Source organism: Vidua macroura, chromosome 2 (assembly GCF_024509145.1).
Source record: "Vidua macroura isolate BioBank_ID:100142 chromosome 2, ASM2450914v1, whole genome shotgun sequence".
Classification (NCBI taxonomy): Eukaryota; Metazoa; Chordata; class Aves; order Passeriformes; family Viduidae; genus Vidua; species Vidua macroura.
This window is the reverse complement of record NC_071572.1, coordinates 51376286-51399422: the sequence shown is the minus strand read 5'-3', so window position 1 is coordinate 51399422 and position 23137 is coordinate 51376286. Positions and strand designations below refer to the sequence as shown.

At 42.8% G+C, this 23137-nt stretch overlaps 1 protein-coding gene across 1 annotated transcript in view; it reads right to left on the bottom strand.

The window, feature by feature from the left end:
* Window positions 1-9607, bottom strand: part of DACH1 (dachshund family transcription factor 1) — a 356660-nt gene extending 347053 nt beyond the window's left edge. The window contains exon 1 of the mRNA XM_053971477.1: window positions 8868-9607. Coding sequence (XP_053827452.1) covers window positions 8868-9607 — 740 coding nt within the window. The remainder of the gene's footprint in view (window positions 1-8867) is intronic.
* Between the last annotated feature and the right edge of the window lie 13530 nt (window positions 9608-23137).

The following is a 23137-nucleotide window of genomic DNA, read 5'->3' as shown; positions in this document are numbered from 1 at the left end:
TATTAAAAAAAATAAAATATGACTTTCCACTTGTATTAGTCCTTACTATATATTTAATACCACCTGAGGTATTTTCTTCCCCCCATGCAGTAAATTACTGTTAAGGAAACAGAAGATAATTGAAAAATGGTTTCACTTCCTTCTCAGCAAACTACCAGTGAGAATCAGCACTGAAATGTGAAAAGTGACAACCATGGCACATATTCTGGGAGCATGTATTCCCTTCAAAAAGGGACAGGCTGCATCTGTACTACATAAAAGAATACAAAAAATCCCAGCAGAGGGTATGAAGCCACAGGTTATTCCAAATTCTGATACTCATTCCTGCAAATATGTTGCCTCGATTTCCTGAAATTAATTAATATAAAAGAATGCTCACAAAAACACTAAGATTGCATTAAATGCATGATGCATTAAAAAAGTGCATCATGGATCTATTTTATGCCACAAGCATTAATTTACAGGATACTAAATTTCAAGCATTTTTCCAATGCTTTCAAACTGTCCCTGATAACACAAGAACGTATACAGCAATCCAGTTTCCTGCCTAAGATGTCAACTGATTCTTTTATAGCACTTCCAAATATATTTTGCATATGCTTGGTTAAAAAGATACATGTAGGCTATTGAAAGCAACAGTAATATCTGCACTGTTAAAGTTACACGTATGGTTTAAAACCATAGCACTGTTATTTTAATGTAAATAACTAAGTCCTACAGGTGACCCTGTCCAACAAAGAAAGGTTTTTACAGCAGGCCAAGAGATTGGAAACAAATTATATGCCTCATAAAGACAGATAAAATTGTCATCCATTAAAACATTATATAAAACCAATTAAAGTATTAAGTTTATATTTTTACCACATTTGGAAAAAGAATAATTTAAAAATAATAGCTTTAGTTTTTTTTAAGGAATGCTCAAACTATCAATAAGCCCTGACCAGATTTATCACAAAACTGTACAAACTGTACAAAACTGTAACACATTGCTTGTACTTCTCTTAAAAATACAATATCTAATACCAGAACGTGGGTTTTTTGTGTCCCATATATAAAATCATGATCCAGCTCTTTAAAAAAAAAAAAAAAAAATCATTAGTAAGTATGAAAACAACATGAAATCAAGGTTACAAAAGATGTTATTAAATAGCAATATGCCATATTACCTGTTTCCTTTATATTTTGCTTTATATAACTGCTTTATTTTTGATTCCTTACAAGGATTTCATGAAAAATGAAAAAACATTTCACAGATGTAAAATTCAAAAATAGTTTCTATAGTACAACAATTTGTAAATACATGCATATGCTGAGAGACATGTCCCAAACAACAACTTCTACTCCAAATGTAAAATACTTATTACCTGTTCTCAGTACAGCATGGTTAACAAGTGCTCTAACATGAACATTCAGAGTTATGAACTTCAGTCATGGCATTGTAACATTACAAGTATATTTCAGCTGTCAATTATGCTAAAGCATGTGCAGCAGTCCCACGTACTCCCATTCTTCTCCTTCTCCTCATCCAACTCCAGTATGCAACTCTTTTTATTTTGTCAGTCAGGTAATCTGTATGCACACCTACGGTGCCCTCTCATTCAGTCATACAATCTAAGGAACAAAATGAACGTAAAAAAATACGTCTTAACAGCTAAGGTGCACTTTTTTCAGTATATTTAGTATCACATAAAATTAAAATGTAAATAAGAAAATTAGTCTGAAAGCTTTGCTTGAACCGGAGCTTGTTTCAGATCAAAAGGAATTTAGGCATAATTTAGCCATTTGTCCAATTCAGAGATTAATTCTATAAATTATAAGGATGAATAAAATTTCATTACCAAAACATCTGCTTATTTTAATGCAAAAAAAATCCAGTTGGTGTGGCAAGATGCACCAGCAAATTTTAATTGCACCTGCTCCATTGTTCCTGGACTATGGCTAATTTCAGCCTTTCAATGGCCATAAAATCCCATTCTTCGATATTTGTAACAAAAAATATATTTATTTTTCATACTGAAATAGCTTTCTTCTTCATGATGAAGATGCAAATTATGTGGGATGCAAAGAACGTATCTAAAATAAATTAGTTTTGGAGTGAATAGGGTACCTTTAAACAGATTAATGAACAGAAAGTTATGTTAAGTGTTACCAACACAAGTATTCTCAGGAGTGCACTAAAAAACTTTGGAATATTTTATTATACCAAAAACATAATTTCATGAACACTAACTGAAAAGAGCTTGTATTATTTCAGAAAGTTTCTGCTTCTAACTAGTAAAGTGTTTTGATACCCACAATTTAAAAGATCTTTCCATTCAGTTCTGCAAACTGCATTGTGTATATTTATCCACCTGCCATAGGGGGATGTTCATCCTAAAAGCAATTATCACAAAACATTGTTTAAAGCAAGGTGAACTAAAATACATTTTGTGATCCATTTCCTCAGTCCCAAGCAGTTTCCTCATGCAAGCAGCTTCATTACTTTTGGTGGACGTATCCTGAACTATCACTCAGGGTCTGTTTGGTTAAATATCCCATCTCTAAAAGAGACCTATGGAAATACACAGAGGAGAAAGCAAGTTTTCAGTATTTTCAGAGTTATCCCAGCTAATCACTACAAATGATTTTTAGAGTGGAAAATTCCAAACTGGGATGTAACTGGATGGTCAAAATGTGATCCCTCCTCTCATGAAATTGAGTGACAGTATTGTTCTACTTAATGCTATAGAAAATATACTATTACCTTTTTTCCTTTTCTTCTGTAAAAAAAGGAAAAAAAAAAAAAAAAACACAAAAACGTTTAAAACAGTTCACAGTTATTAACAGCCAATGCTAAGATTCCACATTTTGTAGATTACAGTTGAATATTCTGCAATGCCTGTGGAATGAAACATCAGCACTTGTTAGGAGATGCCCCAGGCTAAACACAGTATCAGAAAAATAAGTAGAACATAGTGGGTTAAGAATAAAGTTATTCCTCAAAGCAAACTTGATTTCATTATTTTAAGTCACAGACACATCTTCATTCTAAATATAAAGATTTTTACTTTATGTTTCAGGATTTTTGAAAATAATTTAAATGATAATGGAAAAAGAAAAAAATCTTTCTTAATTCACACTGGAGAAATTATCTATATATGAATTAACTCTCTGGATCATAATAGCTTTTTGCAGATGACTCTTCAGCTGTATCGTTTAAATACGTATTTAGGCAACTAAAAATTTACTGTCAATTCCTATTATGTCAGTCCACATTATGGCGCTGTTACAGCATGCACATTTAAAGATTACTGAAAAAATTACTGTTCATGTGCAGTATATAATTTGCAAAAGGTTAATCACTATTTTAAAACAATGAATGGAATTAACTCATAATGCAAAGCAGATGTCCCAAACGTTATTTTTAAAACAAAACATATTTAACTTATAAAAGAACAAAGACGATCTAAATCCAGTCCTGTTGCTTAAAACCAGACAGGCATCATGGTTGTTTTGGACTCTTGTTTCACTGGCTCATACAATTTAGATAAAACTCAGTTGTTTCTAACTACTCTCTGCTATCTTACAGCCATTAATGAATTTTTACAGCTAAACTTGTAAAGCTCACCCATGACTAGGCAACACTGGCAATGGTGAAAGAGATTTACTTGTACCAGATCAGCAAGGATTGCAGTAACAAATTAATATATCAATTAGTTATTTCAAAAGGAAAATATTAAAATTCAATCCAGTGCATGAAAATTCTCTGCTTTGTATGCAGTTCACTTTAGATGACCAGTCACAGAGATGGGCAAAAACAGACACTTGCAATGATCTAGGAACAGGGGAAAACAGGAGAAATACTAAATGGTGGGCAAACAAGATTAGTGTTTCCAACAAATATTCAGAATCAACTCCGGATTACAGAATATCAAGCAGGACAAGTTGCAAATAAGGGTGCTTTTGAGTGCATTTTGGTTTACGGTGCTGAAGAGGGGCAGAGAAGAAGCCCGGGGTGGGCGCAGTAGCCCCCAGCACAGCCCATAGGGACACACTGTCGGGCACTTGCTCCATGTGCCCAGGGTGCTCAGCAGCCCCATGCAGGGGGGGCCTGTGGCTCTAGAAAGAGCATGGAAGCCTGAGACTGAACCAAGCATTTGAACAGAGATGGCAGTGGTCTGAGGAAATAACAAAGCTATTATCCATATAGCTCTTTCATGTAAGTAAAGTTGATACTGACCTGACAATAAAACCATGCTTTTTTACATAAACTACATCTGACAAGAAAAGATTTCTTAATTTAAAACAAAAAAAAAAAAAAAAAAAAAAAAAAAAAACAACAAAAAAAAACCTACATAAAACTTTACCAATATTCATAGCTAAAGGAGGAGTTAATCAAATTGAATCCTTGAGGAAGATCATGTGAAGCAATCAGGCCCAGCAGGCCCTCACCTCCCTGCACAGGAACAGCATCGGCAGCACTTCTCGATAAGCAGCCAGCGTTCCCAGTGAAGTGTTCCCTTCCAAAGTATCAGATACCTTGCTACTGCCAGCAACTGAAGTATCAGATTAAAGGGATAAATAGTTCTGTCCCGTTGCAGTCCAAGGATCTCAGCTTTTAAACTACAATATTTACATTAAATACATAATGTAAGATAGATATTAAAGTACTGTTATTATGAGCAACTGGAGTCTTTTATTTTATTTAAGTCTAAGGAAACCACTTCCAAATCTTTTACTCCTTCATAGTTACTACAATTTATCTTCTGGCCTTCCAGAAGTCATCTTTGCTTGTAAAGCCTTCCACATTTCTTCTGATTGTATTTTAATAATCTGTGACAAGAAGGAAGGTCATCAATATAAACCACAGGTACTATATATTTGACATTCCTTCCAGCTGCACTTGCTGACCTGTTCATTTAAAGTATCTATCATCTGTACTAACCTATCTGGGTAAGATACTCCTTTAATTAATACAAACAGGAAAAAAAAAAAAAAAAGCTATGCAAGTGTGCAGTATTCAGTAAACAAGGACATGCTAGGTTCACAAAATCTGAGAGAAGCAGAAGCTAGAAAAGAGGGACTGAATAACTGCTGTGTAAGATGGGCTTTGAAGAGAATTGTTTCTTGTTCAGCATCTTTCCCCTTTACATTTAAAAATCAATTAGGTTGCTTTCCAAAAATTGTAAATAGCTTCCAAAGGCTGCAAATAATTCCCCGCTTTAAGTATGAATGTCAATGAACTCATTCAAAATCATCTTCAAATGTTAGAAGAGATTAACATGTCCTGGTCACAGAAGGGAGGTCAGAAGAAAGCACACCCTTTTAGCCTTTACTCGGGTGTGCATGATCCAAAGCCAGACTAAGTCTATGGGAAAACTCTGGAAAGGGACCCAGCATGGCAAAATTCCACAACAAGTGCTCAAAACACAAGAGACCAGAAACAATCTGAGATCAATAGCTTCCAGGTCATTAATCCTAGGCAGGTGACATCCAGTGCACAGTTCGCTACTCTCTTCCAGCCACACATTCAAGAAACCTGACTCAATTGGCATCTAGTAGCTCTAAATATTTTCCATGTTTTGCCTTTATCCTTCCCCTATTTGTTTGGCATATGGCTTTCTAGCATCCCATTAATGTCAAACCGTTTAATCGGAATGTAAGCTAAATGCACAGTTTGCTATTTCCTGGATTTCTGTTTGGCAGCCAATGCTTTTTATGAGGAAAATAAAAGCAAAGGTCAGTATGACAGAAAAGAAAAGTCATCTTCCATAACGGAAGCTTATTTTTCCAGTGAACTGATACACAAGCCTAATTTAGAAAAAGGTCCTTTAGTATCATGTTATTATTAGTAGTATCACAAATAAACACAGAAACCAATTCACTTTACAGACCTCCACATTATGCATTCAATAGAAAATCCCTTGGTGTTTTATTGATTTTTGTTTTATTGATTTTTTAAATAGCAATATCACAGTTAAAATGTATCATTTTGGTGAAACACAGCTAAAACTTTTCCGTTTTGAAATAAGTTATTAGAAATTATTTCCACAGCAACCGGCAACTAACAATTCAATCCATTTAAAGAACAACAAAGTAACGGCTTAATTTGGATGCTTTTTTTGATTAAATAACATATTAACCTTGATGAAGCTTTCCAAAGAGGGATTAGCGTACTCGAGTGCATCAGCTGATTATGAGACAAATATAACAGTGGTAAGATGCTGGTTCAAAATTTTTGAATCTGATGAGTACAACAATTTAGCCGCTAGGATGGAGTTGGTTCTTCCAGTTTCCATCTCAACAGTAAAGTGTCCACCCAGGATACAAAAAGACATCACCCAGCTAAAGTATGCAGTAACTGGGAGTCAGGAAAGGTCGCTTAAATTGCTAAACTGAGTAGACCAAAATACCCTGCATAATTACTGTAGTGTCAGAAATAATTAAAAATAATTTGTAAAGAAAGAAGAATTAAAGGTATTAGAGGGGAAATCCAGAAAGGAAATATAGATTTGTCTTTCCATCATATCATCCATTTTGACCAAAACTCACTGACCCACTTTGCTTTATTCGTCTATACTGTAATAATACATTTTGCATACCTATTGTATATCCTTTCCATTAATTTATTTGCTTAATGGATGTATAAGTAAGTCTACTACAATTACGCTTTTTAAGGGTCAAATCCTACTCACTTCTGAACCCACTACTGTAATTTCTACTACACTGGATGGTAACACAGCAGACCTCAGGAACAGCTGAAACACAGCCGATTCTGTGCTGTTGACATAATCAAGCCATGTTACAACCAGGCTGCCAAACCCTTTTATAACCATGCCAAGTCCAGGAATTGGTGTCTCTGTACACCCCCAACCACCCCCGCCGAAAAAAAAGTTTCTGTATTTCTTAATTCTACATGTTCAAATTAAAATTCACACGGTTGTGACTGTGGCAAAGTAAAACTTCCATGAGTTTACTTTAAGGACCAAATCTTGGAACTCTTACAGAGTTGTTGCAAGTTACACACCACACGGACACACATGCACAGACGCGCACACACGCGCACACACACACACACACACACACGTACACACACACACAAACCCCAACACAACAATTGTCTAAGAGCAGCTATTAATAATCATGTTGATTCCACATGGAACAACCGCAGAGTTACCCGAGCAGCTACAGTTATGTCAGCGCTTGGAAGTTATTCCAGGCTGTTTTGTCCTGCTGCCCTGAATATTCAGGAACTTCAACAATCCATCCAGCAACTGCTACCGCAGAGTAAGCGCTCTGCTTCGCCTGGCTCTATGCTAATGACTGCCAGGCACCCTCTGCTGAATCGGGGGGGGAGAGGATGAAGGGAAGGAGGAGGGGATGTCACACCCCCCGCCACTGGGGACGGGACGGGCAGGAGCATGGCATCGCGTGGGGTTAATTCCCCACGTGTTGGTTGTTGCTGCACCTTGAAACCTGACAATAGGAAAGTGAAACGAGCCCGTTCTGTTTGTTTGGGTATATTGCAAGTAGCATCGGGACTTTGTCCACGACCTCCTCCGTGGGAAGTTCCCATCGCCCCTCCAGCGCGGCACAGCCCGAGCCCCCCGCCCCCGCCTGAGGCAGGGGGAGAGCCCCTGGGAACTGGCGGCGCTTCCGACCGCTCTGATCTCGGGGTCACGGCAGTTATGCGATCCTTTCTCCTTACCGAGCAGATTCAGCCCTGTAACCTACAGATTGAGAGATAACAGCCCCACGCTTTCGCCCTCCATTGCAAAGGCGGCTATTGCATCAGGAATTTCCTCTTTTGCCAGCTCCTTCTATCCCCCGACACTCCTCCTCGGCTGTGGCAAGTTTGGGGCTCGCTTCCCCCCCGCGCTCTCCCCGGCCCGCGGGGTGCGGTGATACCCCCGCACCGTCCGCAGACGCAGCGCTGCTCCCCGCCCTCGGCGCCGTCCCCGCCACCGCACCCGCGTTACTCTGCGCGGCAGCAGGATCCAGCCTTGGCAAATCCCTGCCGCACTCCCGCTGCCCCCCGTCTCCTCCTCCTCGGCTGGTGGGGGCCTGGAGCTGCTCGCACCTGCTCGTCAGGGACCGACACCCCCAACTTCCCACCGAGGAAGCAGCCCAGCCCGGCCGCCTGGCATCTCTCCCCACTACCCCAGAGAAAAGCTGCCTGCACCTCCTCCTCCTCCTCCTCGCTGTCTTCCCGCCCTGCCTTCACCTCCCCCGTTCGCCATGTGGCAACTGCCTTACAGCCCTACACAAAAAGTGCACGTGCCCCCTCGGATGTGTGACAGCAGCTGACGGCCAAGCGGCCTCCATCGCCCCGGAACGGGCCCGACACCCGGGCAGCTCCGCGCCCCATCACAGTTACGGCGGCACCCCAGCGTCTATGTCGCCGTCCCCCCATCAGGACCGCTCCCCGCCCACTCCCGTGCACCCTTCGGGCGGCTTTTTCCCAGGGCTGCCCGCTTTAAAGATACATCCAAGGATAAACTTCAGCTGGAGGTTGGGTCAGAAAGCACTTTCTGGCCCCTTCCCACCCCCGCCGGCCCTCCGCTCCCGCGCTGCGCTGACTGCGGCCACCCCTATCCCCAGCACGCCTCGGCCCGGGGGGCAGGGAAGGGGACAATGACAGAGCAACACTTGCAAGGCGCAGCGGGAGGGGGGCACAAACACGGCTTCCCCTTTCTCCCTCTGTCCCTCTGTCCCACCAAGAAGCAGCGTCGCTGGCAGCGGAGAAGGCCGGCTGGGTGCCGGGGCAGCGCGGGTGGGGGCAGCGGGAAGCGGCGCAGCGCTGGCCCGGACCGCACCGCGCGGGGGTGGGACGGGGGCGGCGGCGGCGGGGGGGCCGGCGGAGCGCGCGTGTGCCTTGCGGCGCTTACCTGGCGTTGGTGCAATCGTTGTAGAGGGTCTCGAAATCCTTCCTGGAGATGAGTTTGCAGCGGTTGACCCCGGGCTGGATGGCTCCCAGCCCCCTCAGGATGCGGACCTGCTCCACGTTGCAGACCACGGGCGTGATCTCGAGCCGCTTCAGCTTGGTGTAGACCGTGTGCAAGCCCCCCACCAAGTGCTTCAGGAAGAGGTCGAAAGCCTGGGGCAGGCAGATGAGCTCGCAGCCTTCCACGGTGAAGGAGGCCACTTTGGCCCCCCTCAGATCCACCATCTTGCACTCGTTATTCTGGGGGGTGTTCTCCACTGGGGACGGGGTCGAGTACACGGGCTTGCCGGGCAGGCTGCCGGCCGCGCTGGCCGCGCTGGCATTGGGAGTGGAGGTGCCGCCGCTGCCGCCGCCGCTGCTGCTGCTGCTGCCGCCGCCGGTGCCCAGGCTGGGGCTGCCGCCGCCGCTGCCGCCGCCGCTGCCGTTACCGCCGCCGCCGCTGGTGGTGGAGGTGACTGTGGCCGCCGCTGCCGCCGCCGCCGCTGCGATGGGCTCCGGCCGGAATAGGTTTGTCCCCGAAGCGGCCGGCGGGGGAGCGATGGACGGAGACGGAGAGGAGGTGGCCGACGACGAGGTGGCCGACGACGAGGTGGTGGTGGTGGTGGTGCAGGCGGCAGAAGTTGAGACCGGAGGCTGAGGGGGGACCAGCTGGGTCGGAGGGATCAAAGCAGCCGGTACGGCCATGGTCACATATACGGCGGAGGGGGCAGGGGGAGGGGGGAAAGTTCCCACACACACACGCAGGGGAAAGGGGAAAAATTAAGAAAAAAAAAAATTTAAAAAAAAAATTGGAAAGGAGAGAAGGGAGGAGGGGGGAGAAGAAGGGGGGGATAACCCCAGATCAGGTGCTGCGGCGAGCGAGAGAGCAGGGGGCAGAGTGAGAGAGAGAACGCACAAAGTGTCCCGCAAGTGGGGACGGAGGAGGAGGAGGAGGAGGAGAAGTCCGCTCCGGGCGGCGGGGCTGGGGCCGAGGGGAGGGGGAGGGCAGTTTCTTTTTGTGGTCCTTGCTCTAGCACCACGTTAAAGACGAAGGTGAAAAGGAGGAGGTTTGAAGGACTTCGGTTCTCTCTGGCAAGTACATTGATCAAAGATTGAGAGGGGAATGACAGAGAGAAAATGAGCGGGGAAGTGCTGGCTGCTGCCGCCGCCGCCGCCGCCGCCGCCGCTCGCTCGCTGGACGAGTTGTTGTTGTCACACGGTGCGGAGGGGAGGAGCTCCGGCAACTTGAAATACCCTTTGAAGCAGCAAAAGGCTCACTCACTAGTATTAACCCAAATTATCCAACCAGGAACCCGGAGCAGGAAAACAGCGAGAGAGGGAGAGAAGTCCCTCTCCCCCCTCCTTCAGGAACCGTTAGATTACATGTTTCGTATTTCACCCCACCAGAGATGAGATGTAATTTTCCCAGCCCTTTTCAACAGTCGCTCGTCAACACAGTTTGTGGAGAAACACGAGCGTCTCCAGCGTTCCCCCAAAGCCGAGCGGGAGCGGGGGAGCCGGGGCGCGGGGCGGGCGCTGGGCACCGCACACCTTGCCGGGGCAGACAAAAGCAGAAACCTCCGGACGGGGCTGTTGCTCTTGCTGCTGCTGTTGCTCTCCCGGGACCACAAACGCTCCTCCCGCCGGGATGGGAGTTGCTGCCGAGGGTCCCCTTTGTTGCGCGCCAGGCGGCGGCGGCTGCGCGGGGTGCGCACGGGCAGCCCCACGCGGCAGCATCCGCAGAGGACTTTCCTGCGGCGGCCGCGGATCGGAGGGGACGAGGCACTACGGGTCAGGCCGCCGAGACGCCGCGCCGAGCGGGCTGCGGCGGCACAGAAGTAACTTGGCAGAGGAGCAGGCGGACGGCCCGCGCAGGTACCGCCGCGCAACAGGTGCCGGAGGCGCGCAGCAGCCGCGCAGCCCCGGCCCGTCCCCTCCGCGCCCGATAGCGCGCAAAGTCAGCCGCCGCGCTTGCCCGCGCATGCGCAGTGGGGCGGCGGTAGGCGCGGTACCTGCCGGCCCCGAGCCGGGATGCGGCTGGAGCGCGTTTGGCAGCTGGCGTGCCGGGCTCCGTCGGGAAAGCCTGGGGCTGGGTTCTGCGTGTTTTGGGGGCACTTCGCACTTTGAAAGGGGTAAAGAAATGGCCACTGGTACAGATGGGGGGGGGGGGTCTGCAAAAGCAGGGGTCGGTGCGTGCGTAGTTCTTCCTGTTTCAAGAATCCACCCTGTGTGTACTTAATTGAGATGCATGTATGTGCCCATAGCCTTTTTTTTTTTTTCCTATGATACTATTACATGACTCACAGGATGACACATCTGTAGAATGGATAATCTCAACTGTAGTAATTTGGTGGACGGGAATTTCCACAGTATCAGACATAAACTATTCTCATATGATCTGCTTGCTTATTGTACTTTAATTTACCAGAATTTGTTCTAGTGCCACTTAAGACACATTTTGCTAGTGAAATTTAAGCTATCCTGCACTAAAATCTTTAAAATTGTAAATAAAACCATGAAAACACAGAGTAATGTTTTACTTTAAAGTTTTGTGTATCCATGACTGTGCAGAACACTTATTTGAGCCATTTTTAGGTGGGGTTTTTTGAGATTGTTTATCTGGAGGAGCTTATACAACTTGAGTTCCAGTGGTGGGATCCCAGTGGTGGGATCTAATGTTGCATAAAACTTGTAATTTCAAAATCTAAATACACTGCCTCTTCCTTTTTTTTCACTTGTAGAAAGCCAGCTCTGTCTGTATTTTCTTTCCCTCACCTGTTCTTTTTGCACATCACCTTCTCTCACACCTTGTGAAGACAGAACAGCTCCATAAGAAGATCAGGACAGTTCCAGACACGCATGATATTGCCACTTGGAGATCTGGGTGAACTCTGAATTAGGAAAGCTACCACTTCATTTGTTCTCTACTTTTTCTACAACATGATGTACACCAGCTCTTCTGTTTTTCTATTTGCTGTGTGCTCCCACAGATATATAATTCTCATGGTCCAAAGGAAAATGTAGTTTGAAAGGGTTTACTACCAGGGGTTTGGGTTAACCTTGATGGTATCAAATTCAACACTGGGATTAGAAACCTAGAAAGAAAGATTTTTGAAAAAGTTCGAGATTCCTCAAAGCTTCTGGCACGGTAAGTGTTTCTAATTATTATGGGGAGTGTCTCAATTTAATTTAACTTGCACCTACACTGACACACTCACATAAACCAATAAATCCTGAGGTCATTCTTTGTAAATTTATCTAGATTGCATTTCTCTTACTTGCTGACACTTTCATGTAATGATGTTGTTGGCTGTTTTCTTTTTCTCTCTCTGAGTTGATATCAACAAAACTCAAATTACTGTAACTGATATTTGAAAATTCTCCCTGTGTCAAGTGAAGACTTATGGTGCTGAAATCAATAAGACTGTTTAAAATTCAAAGACCTGCAAATCGTTCTGTTTGTCCTTTGATAGGGCCTGGGCTGATTAAAATGCGACCAAGAAAGCTTAATTGCTGCACTAATTAAGAAGTCTTTAATTTCTTTCCTGGAATATTGTTTGAAGCAGGGTTTCTGTTCAGCACATGTAGCTGTTCAGGGTAGGTACTCTCTCTCTTTATCGCTTCTTTTTTCTTTTTACCATTCTGGTATAGTAAAATGTATGTTAAAACAGTAAGATGTATTGACAGTGATTGTAATTTATTGCTTTAAGAAAAAGACTGATATGGAGTTCACTATTTTATTAAATTACAATTTTGAGGGCAGCTGTAAAGGGTAAAATGCAATTACAAAATGCATTGTAGCTGTTGCATTTTAAGGAATTTGAACACTTAAATGACAGGAGCTAGGATAGTACACCAGCTCCCTCCCCCATCTTCAGTTATTATTGATAATTAAATATTTAAATTCATTCAGTAAAACACCCCAGAAAAGTATTTGTCTTCTGAACGTGTGTGAAGGAATGGACTGGGGATGGGATGCAACAGAAGACAGGCACCTGGTAAGGATGAATAGTGTATTATCATGTTACGTTCATCCACATTTTTTTCCCCCTGCATTTCTTTGGAGTTTATTTTCCTGAGAAATACCTTTCTGTCTTGTGTCTTGTCTTACCCTTGTATAGGGACCTGTTTTGTTCACTGCTTCTGAAGAGGAGAAACTAGATGATTTCATAAAGCTTTCTGTGTGATCAATAGAGTACTGTTTTAGGTTTAATCATGCTGCATTCTAATTCTGGCAAACAACTGCAGAGCAGAGATTCCAAGAAAGGAGCAAGTACTGGCAAAGAGAAGGTAAGTTCTGCTTTGCTTTAATCTCAGGTCTCGAGCAGCAATCCCCCTTTGAAGAGCTATCTGCTATTTAGAGGGAAGACTGAGAAAGAGGGAGGGACCTCATACAGAATCCCCCCTGCATCGCTCAGGAAAATAGACTCATAGAAATGTAAGTGTGTGAAAAGGGATTCCTTTTTGCTTCTCTTCTACCAAGATATTTACTAAACATTGACAAACACCATGAATACAATTGAGATTGATGTGAAGTGATGTATCAGTAGTAAGAAACTAGATACTGCAGCGCTGTTTTTCTAATTGTTGTGTTATAGTCAAAGTAGCACAAAATCTTGTCCAATACAAATACAAACTGGATTCCTTTCAGTGACAGGACAAGTAGATAACATGCTTAATAGATACAAAGGGAGATTTGCCATTCCAAGCACGACGTCACACTAATTATGTTTACTTTAATTGAAAGCAAGGTTTTGGGGAACCTGAAATTACTCATAGGATATTTTTAATAGCTGAATAATAATAAAGTGCAGCAAACGTTGATCACAAGCCTTTTGGTCTTTCAAAAATCTATTGGAAAATTAAATGAAAAGTGGAGTTTGGTACAAACAATGCCCCAGGGCAAAAAAACAACTAACACTAGATTTTCCAGTCCAGCCATAACACAAATCAATTTGAGCACACTTCTATGGCCAGACTGCCAGATTGTTATGACTGCTAATTCACTCAATCAAACAGTACATTAGTACACTGGGCACAAACAGCTTTAACAATAGCATGCATTTCTGAACAGTCCACCATATATCATAAAAAATCCAAAATACATGGCAAGATTGCTTTCACATTCTGTTTACTACAAATTGCATTTACATATGGTGCCTGCTTAACAAAAGAAAAAAAAAAAGTGATGGAAGAATGGAAGTGAAGAAACTTCTGGAGCCATTAAAAATAACTTTTTAAGTCCTTAAAAACGAGATTCTGGGAGCACTTGCTCCTGCTTGCGCTGGTGTTTAATGTGAACCTTTCAGCCGGAGAGCTGAGAGCAGAGGCTGGCAATCCCTCGCACAGAGCTGGATGGGGAGTTGCTGGGGCTTGGCAGCTCGCACACGCCCTGCCTAACCCCAACCCCGGCACTTCAGCGCTAGAGCGGCTTTTGCCGGCTTTACTCCCGCGAGTCAGCTCACTGGCTCCGAGGGTATTCACCGCCTGAGTAGAGAGGCAGGATTTAGCCCCAGAGAATATCCCTCAATTCTTCCCCTTCATCCCCAAGAGCAGTGGGTGTTATCCCCGGGGATGGTAACTGGTGATGCGGCCAAGGACGCGCTGTACTGAGACATTCGATAACCGACGGCTCCGGAGCCCTCTCATCCCTTCCCTCCCTCTCCTCGCCGGCATCCGACACACAAACACACGCACGCCCCACACACACGCCCACGCACAAGCGCATATATGGAAATTGCAAAAACCAAACGCCAATTAAGCTACTTGCTTATTTACGATTTTTTCCCCCCCTTAAATCGCTATTCTGTCTTCAGAAAAAGCGTTTCGAAGTCAGTAACTAAAAGAGCCCTTCTGTCGATCTGAGCCTCTCGGTCACGTTGCTGCTACCAGAGCCACATGGTGAAACGGATCGGGTCGTGGTCCCTTCCCGGGCTGGCTCGGGATGGATGGATGGATGGATGGATGGATGGATGGATGGATGGATGGATGGAGCAGTGGCTGGGCACTGCCTGCTGACATTCACCTGACAACTGACAGCCGAGCAGGAGAGCTGCAGCGCGGGGAGGAAATGATAACCAACTTCCCTGCGTGATTTAAAAGAGGGCTGGGATAGACGGGAGCCCTCTGTGATTGAGTTAGAATTGGGCTCTCATCAGAGGTCCTCAGTCCAACATGCTAATTCACCTACCAACAGGTAGGAAGAGTCGCTCGGAGCAATAATTATGAAGTACAAAGCCCTTGCCATTAAATTATGTTAAAGCGGTGATCTAATCTGAGCTGCCCTTTGCCATGCCTTCCCCCCTTTACAGAATTAGTTCTCTCTGCCGCTCTATCCCTCGCTCCCGACCCAGGCTAATCGGAGCACTGGCACCGGGGAGCCGGCCCCGTGTTCAGTGCTCCGGGCTCTCCAATGCGGTTCTCTGCCGGTGCAGGGGGACCGCTCCTCCTGCTCCGTGCCCGGGAGCTGGGGGAGCGGCTGAATCCTCCTCCCTCCATCCATCCCTCGACCCCGCCGAGCCCCTGGAGCCGCCGCCCGCGGGGCGATGGCAGGGGAGGCGGGAGGCGATCGGGCCCCCGCGCCCGGCCGGGCGGAGGGTGGCGGCTCGGCTGCCGCTCCAGCGCTAATTGCTTCCCGTGACAATATTAATAACAACGACGAAAAATGCACATTGCTGCCTTCTTTTTATATAGGAACTGACAGCCTGCGAGACGCAGCCTCTTCTTCCTCATGTCGCTTAAGTGAATGAAAAACATTTGAGGGGGGAAGGGTGTTACCTTTATTATTCCCATATTTCAAAAAAACAGACAAACATTATTAATTGTTTTTTGGAGGTGGGAGTGAAGAAGGATTTTTAAAAGTCCGAGCCCTTGCTTGAAAAGTTTCAGCACAGAGCAGAATTTTATAGAGAGTTATAAACTCTGGGTAAAGGGGGATGTTATAAATGGAAGTGCTGACACAACCTTAACTATAGCGTGTAAACGGCTATGCTATAATATCCATTAAGCAGAAAGAAAAATAAGATGGCTGATCAATAATTTATACAAAGAGTACCAACTGCAGACATAATAACTGTAATGTTTGCAAAGCAATCTCTCGCTCTCCAGACTTAACAGTAAACTAGCGGGGCTGTTAATTTCCAACTCCTACAGGTAAGAGTACAAACAAATTACTTAAACTTGTATTGTGCTCGATATTTTGCATGCCTCGGTAGGATAAAATACAATTTAATTACGATGCAACCTGGGCTGATTGAGGAGCCTCCCCTTCCCTCCCCCTTTCCTCCTGCTCGCCCGCCTGCTCCTCCGAGGGGACCTTCTTTGGCAAAGCTCCGCCCGAGAGACAGGAACAGGTCGCTTGGACGGGCGTTGTAAACGGGTCGACTTTTGGGTCACTGTAGTTCTTCTGAGAGTAATTCACACACAGAAACAAAACGAAGCCATTTAACTTCAAAAGAAAGTTACAAGGTTTTTCAGTGCCACGAGCTGAAACACAATACCCCCACCGGCCCGATAAGGATCAGCTGTCAGAGGACAATGCACTGGCTTTCCATCCATCAGGCTACCGGGAAAAAAAATCTGCTTTAGGGAAAACCAGTGCTTTTTCCACTGTCATAAAGGACAGTAGGCAAGCAACTGATCTCTTCATTGGCATTTGGGAGCGTTATCTCCCATTTCTGTCTACTGTATTTATGTAGCATAACAGAGGAACAAAGTCTGAAAGTTGCTAAGTAGACTCCCGTAACGTGCCCAGGTTGGTTTTTTGGGTTTTTTTTTTTTTTTTTTTTTTTTTTTTTTTTTTTTTGCATGTCTCTTGCAATAGTACCAAAGAGATCACTTCTTTGTGAAATAACAAGAGATAAATGTGTCAGTGGAGGACTCTTTTTTTTTTTTTTTTTAATTAATTCTCCCCCATGCCAGCTTGGACAAAAAACCCAAAAAAGTTATGTTGCCAGCCGCACAAAAATAAGCCCATATTTTAACGTAGCGTGCACAGGTCTGTGACAGCTTTCAGCTGTCCTTCTTTGGGACGTCACGGGTGTTTTGTATAGCAAAAACAGAGAAGTAAAGCAAGAGACACCTTATTTCTGAGCCCTGAGCTGTGATGCAGGGACGCTGCTCTGCGGGGTAATGCTTAACACACACGCACGCATACACACACAAACAAACAAACAAAAAAAAAAAAAAAAAAAAAAAGAGGCTGTAAAGAGGCTGTAATTGCCTGCATTGCTCGTGCTTGCTCACCAGTGACCTCTCCCAGTTCAGCTCCAATAAAGTAAAATAGCATAAATGACAACTGTCTGTACAGTCCGCGCACAGACCGAGTCCTTTATATGGAAGCAATAGTTGCCCCGCCCCGGCTGCCCCAGGCCGGTTGGATGCAGTGCGGAATATCGCAGTGTGGAACATCGCTGCTCGGAGAAACGGAACAGAAAGCGCAGCGCCCGCTAGTGCCTGTGAGCGCGGGGCAGCGCTCCCTCCGCGCCCCTCCGCGCCCCGCGGGGAAACGTCCTCTAGAGCAAGGAAATGTACGCGGAACTGGGGAATGTGGTAGGGACAAAAGAAGGTTTAAACCCATCTGTGACTAAGTGAGGGTTTGTTTCTTCATTGTCTAAGCTTAGATAAAGCAGAGATGGAAAAGTTGTCTTTCCCCTGCTGCTCCCCATCTGTCTGAGGAGGTGTGTGAATGGGGTGAGTGTTTCATACATCTTCACACTCATAGTGAAGGGAATTGGAAGGTCTGCCTGGCTGTAAAGCCTTGATGGGAAACATGAACTACACCAAACACGTTTCTGAGCTTTGGATACCCCGCCCCAACACTTGAAAACTACAGATTTGTTAGATATTTCCATTAGGCCCTGTTCTTTTCTCAGGTGTTTTGGGGCTGTGTTTTGGGGGATTTGTTTATTTGTTTATACTCATGAGTGATTGTTACTGGGCAGCATGGAGATTTTCTTGGAGATTGTCTGATCTCCTTCATGTGGAGATGAATTTTCCAAGGAAGGCAACAAACAACCCTCTGGATAAAAGATACCAAGTAGATAAGATCATAATAAACTTTCACAATGGCAGTGAATGTCTCTTGCATTTACTTATTGTTTGTTGTGGATTGGGCTACTGGTTAATGTTCCCAGTCAGATCCAAGCACTTAAAATGGTGTCCAGCATAATATAATTTCCTGTGCAGGGTTCCCAAAGCTTTAAGAGGCAGCTTTGGATTGTGTCACACACACTGGAGCACAAGTAGGTGATGATGAGCTAGATCTGTCTTCTTCTAACTCTGTCTTTAAAAGCTTTCAGTAAACCATTGGTTCACTTTGTATAAATGCCTTAAGATACTAAGACCTTGTTTAACAGAGAAGGAAAACTCCAATTATGTTCTCAAGCACCTTGGGCTCGAGGTCTAAAATAATCTGGTGGATACTGAAAGGCAGTCCAGGATTAACATTTATCCCTTCTCTACCGCTATTTGACAGTCACACCTTTCCCTTATTTGTGCTGTGCATTCTTCATCAATAAAAACAACCAAAATGTATACCTAAATAGTTCCCTATGCCAAAAATTTGTTGCACAAACCCATTGATATGGAAGGCACTAAATACCAAATTAGTTGAAAATAATTTGCAACGATTCCTGATTTTCTCTATTTTCTCATTTCCAAAAAAAAAAAAATCCATTTATTTTAAAACAGGATAACACTTGGCATGGATATAAAACATTTTATACAGTTCCTGTGTCTTTATGGTAAGTTAAAAAGGGGTAGTGTGGTCAAAATAAGTTTCCTTGTAATATATACAAATTGATTGTGGATAATGGCAAAAGACTTTTATTAAGACTTTTTGAATTCACTGTTGTCTGTTCCTCTTCAGTGCTCAGTGATTCACTGCAACTGAATTTTTTAAATATGAATACTTGGTTTTAAGCTTATGTACTTAAGTCTTTATGCAAAGTAAATTCTTGGAATATTTATCCAATAAAAATACTTATAAAGTTAGCAGTTCCTGAATACAGTCATAGCTTTAGGTGCAGCTGTAATTCTATAGGCAGAGACTTAACATTGGAAAGCAAGAAGCCAAGTCACAAAAGAGTAAAAAAAAGAAAACCACATTTTATTCTTATACTTTGAAAAGAAAAGGAAATTTTTACAGAAAAGCAGTGAATACATTCAAGTAAGACATGAATTTAAGAAAATTATAAACATCAAAAACAAGGTGAATTAAAATAATTAAATTTTATCCACACAAAATACTTTTTAGTCAAAAGTATATACTAGCAAGTTGGTTTTATTAAAATTTGTTCTTCTAAACATGTGAGTATAAACTTAAGATGTAAATTTCAAAACAAGAAAAATGAGCTACCACCATCTAAATTGCTTTAATCTAGCCAGTTAGAGTTTTAATTGTTGTGCTTTTGCTTAATTACACCCTTCTATCTGATGATCAGTCTCAGGCAGTTCAGGATTATTCTGTTTTCGCATGTGAAGAGGAACAGGGCAACTTAGATCCACAATAAAACTCAGGTTCCACACTTATACTGCTAATTATCTCATGACTTAGTAGGTGCCAAAATCCCTTAGCATGTAAGCTCACGTGGACGCAATTCACCAAGTCTGCAGGTTTCCACTGTTGGCCATACTGATGGAGGCACAAATCTCAGAGCTGCTGGGGATTTTCTGAAGAGAGAATCCATGCCTAAACACAAGCAGTCTTGGCTTGGGTTCACTACATTTGCGCAAGTGGACCTTCAAGGAAGGTTAAGCTGAAATGAGGCTGTGTGCTTCTGCGTCCATATTTGCATTCTGTGGTACAGCTAATAACCAGTTGGCCAGGTCATTTCCAGTGTGGGAAACCAGTTTTCACACATCCAGCTTCTATTGTTCCCACAGGACGAGAGAACTTAAGCCAGGTTTCCTACATGGCAGCAATGAACATGAGCATTCAAATATGAGGTCTGCAATAATTAAGGTTTCATTGGTTCTTCCTTGGAAAATTTAGGCCAGTTGACAAATACACTACTACCAGGAGGAAGATTCTCTTACTTCTCAAGGAAAATGTGTCGTCTTGCTGAGAAAAGATTTTAAGGGCTGAATTCAACCATACCTGTTGTGGGCCTGTACGGTGTCTTCACTGTCAATATAATGGAGTACCCCTCACTGAAAATGAAGGCCTTTTGTTCTCTGCTGGTAAAGTTGTCCTCTCTTGAAAATGGGATCCCTAAGTAGTTTAGATACTTCTAGAATGTTCTTCTGTGGCTTTTACTTTCTGTTGTAGTCTGTACTATCTACAACCATATTCAAAACAAACATTTTCCTAACAACTCTGTTTTATTTTTTTCCTATCAAGCTGAAACAAATACAAGGAAAATAATGCATATAGAAGTATCTATAATTGAGAAAGTGTTTTCTTGAGTGTTTTGTTTCCTGCTGATATAAACTTAGAATTCAGCATACAGTTTACAAGTTAGGGCTGATAGCCGAATATTTTTAAATACAGTGATATATAATGGGTGCAGTTTTGGAAGCTAGGTTTATGCCAGCAAATTAAACTTGCCTGGGAATTTTCTTATGCAATGAAGCCAACTAGCACATATGCCTCTTTGTAAAATTCTCCTGTTCAAAACAGGACAGTAGTAGTAGCCTTCCATCCAGGAAGCGTCTCAGATGTGCAGCCTCCCTCTCCTTCAAACTGCACCCAGGAATTGGGGTTTAGGATGCTTAAAATGTACCGAGGGCTATTCAAACAGTTTTACAGTGTAGACCATCATGTTCCATGGAACATTCCTGGCACTAGTGCAAATGTAGCTTGAACTGTTTTATAATACAGTAACTGTCTTAAAACATACATTCACACTGGATGTTTTTATAGGTACAAGCTCTTGATCTTGCAATTTTTACATGGGCAACATTCCTATTGATTTCTAGAAATGAAATCTTAAAAGTTTCCTTCATTTCCTTCATTCCTTCATTAGGAATCCAGCTTTGGCTTATAATTAGGGAAGAAAAAGGAAGTAAAATTATAACACAGGAGGAGCTTGCATTAAAATGCTCCCTAAAACAGTTTTCCAATGGCATTAAAGTATTACGCACAAATACGAGTCCTGCTTAATTAATTTTGCAGCCTAGACTAGAGATTCAGGTTTTTGTGTTCCCATGCTTTTGTGCTGGGTATTTGAAGCTGAAAATGTAAACATGAATGCATTTTCTATAAGAGCTTCGAGAAAAATGTTAGGGAAGGCAGGGCACATTCCTTGCTGGGTTTTGTGTTAGATTCTTTACACTCAACGTCAGTCCCAGAAACCAGCCTGGGAAGTTAGAGTCTTCTTGCAACAGGTTGCCTCCTGTTAAATTTATAAGGCTATTTGTAACTTTTATTGATAGGAACACCATAAAAAAGCATTATGCAAAGTGACCAATGCATTTATTAGTGTGTTTTCCCCCCAGTTAATATGAACGAACACAGTATTGGCCTGTTTGGGAGTCACATAAATACAATGTCTTGTGCTTCTTTTTACAGCTGTAACTTGTTTTGTATAGTCAGACACATATAAAATGACAGAGGAAAGATTATTTTTTAGAATTTTCACTTTGCCATTTACAAATCAATGATGTTTGCATCTGTCGTAACACATTTGTGAAGTGGCCTGTAAAGGAAGACAGTGTTACAGATTGAGCTTGAAAACAGTCTTGAGAAGAAAAGTATCGCTAGTTTTATTCAGAACCAGTAGATACTAAGAATGATATACTTGACACTTCATAAATAATAGCACTCCAAAAAATCAGGAAGAAAATTACTTTTTGACTCAGCCTTGCACTCAATTGTTATTTTTCCCAAATAAAAAATTTCAGGGTCAGTTTTGATAATCTAACCCTACAAAGAAGAATAAAATCTTACTTTCTTCCACTTGAACAGCTTTCAGATAGCAATTACTAATTGGAGGTCTCTTAGAAAGATTTATTTGGGAAATGGTTGACTTTCTTTCTACAGCTTGTTTTCCCACAGACAATGTTTTTAGTACTCATCTCAGAAACATTTTTTAATGACAAATCCCTTAAATACAGATGGAAAGAAAAAGCCCCTAAATTTATGCTCTTTAATTTGTTTCAGCACTCATTGACCTCTCATGTAAATTCTAGCAATCTTCAGTTCATTGCCTCGCTCCTTGGGAGAGACTATAATAATACAGAAAGAAACATTATTTCTTGCTACTGAGTAACAGTACAAAACTTGATTAATTAAAAACCTAGGCAAGCAAGGTCCTTGTGTCTGTGAGAAGTCTGAGCTCTCTTTAAGGCTCAGTTATTTCTCTGATAACCAGCGATTATCTTTTTTGCAGAAGCAATTCCAATAAGACAAAGGTGCCCTCTGTAGGGGACAGGCTGTAAATGATGATGGGGAGCTGGAGTTTAATATTTGTAGAGTGTGACAGAAGAGAGTAACTTCCTAGCAGTCTGGCTCTCTGAGAGGCACTACAGATTAAAAATTATGTACAAATGAAACAGTGCAAAAAAGTAACAAAATCCCCACACTTTAAAATAAAGCAGAAAACAATACTCTCAACTGCAGGTAACAACTAATAGTTTTGCAATAAGCTTCCCCAAAGCTAGATGTGTAGCACAGTGAAAACTGCACTGAAAGAATCTCCTGAATAAAAGGAAATATGAATTTCAGTCAAAAGAACTTTATAGAAATAACAGAATTCCAAAAGCAACATGCTTGAAAGGTCTCTGTAGGATGTACTAAAAAGTTTACCACAAAGCAGATTCATTAACCATCCCAGGCGACTCGCATATTGCTTGCTAAGGAATTGCCTTTGTTAGCATGCCACAGACACACATTAACTGGTGTGCAGAATCTCTAGTGGCTATTTGCAATTATTTTGGGAATTCTTTCCTCAATTTATAATGGAAGCTAATGCCAGCCCAGAGAGAGGCAGAGAATTCAACACTAGATGTAGTTCATCGCTCATTATTAATTATTTTTAGATCTCATTTTTATAATCCATGAGGATGACCTGCAGTTCTTGTTATCTTGATTTTCTCTGTCTTCTTTTCTTTTTACATTATTTTTATTTTATATATACCTATATTGCTGAAGTAACAATCACATTGCCTATAGTACCCTGCACTACTATGTAATGAACTGCAGCATAGAGGGGGCAAACCCCTCAGAAATATGATTTATACTCCATCTGACTTTACTGTAGAGTCAAAGAAGCAGAATGTAGTTCTAATAGTTAT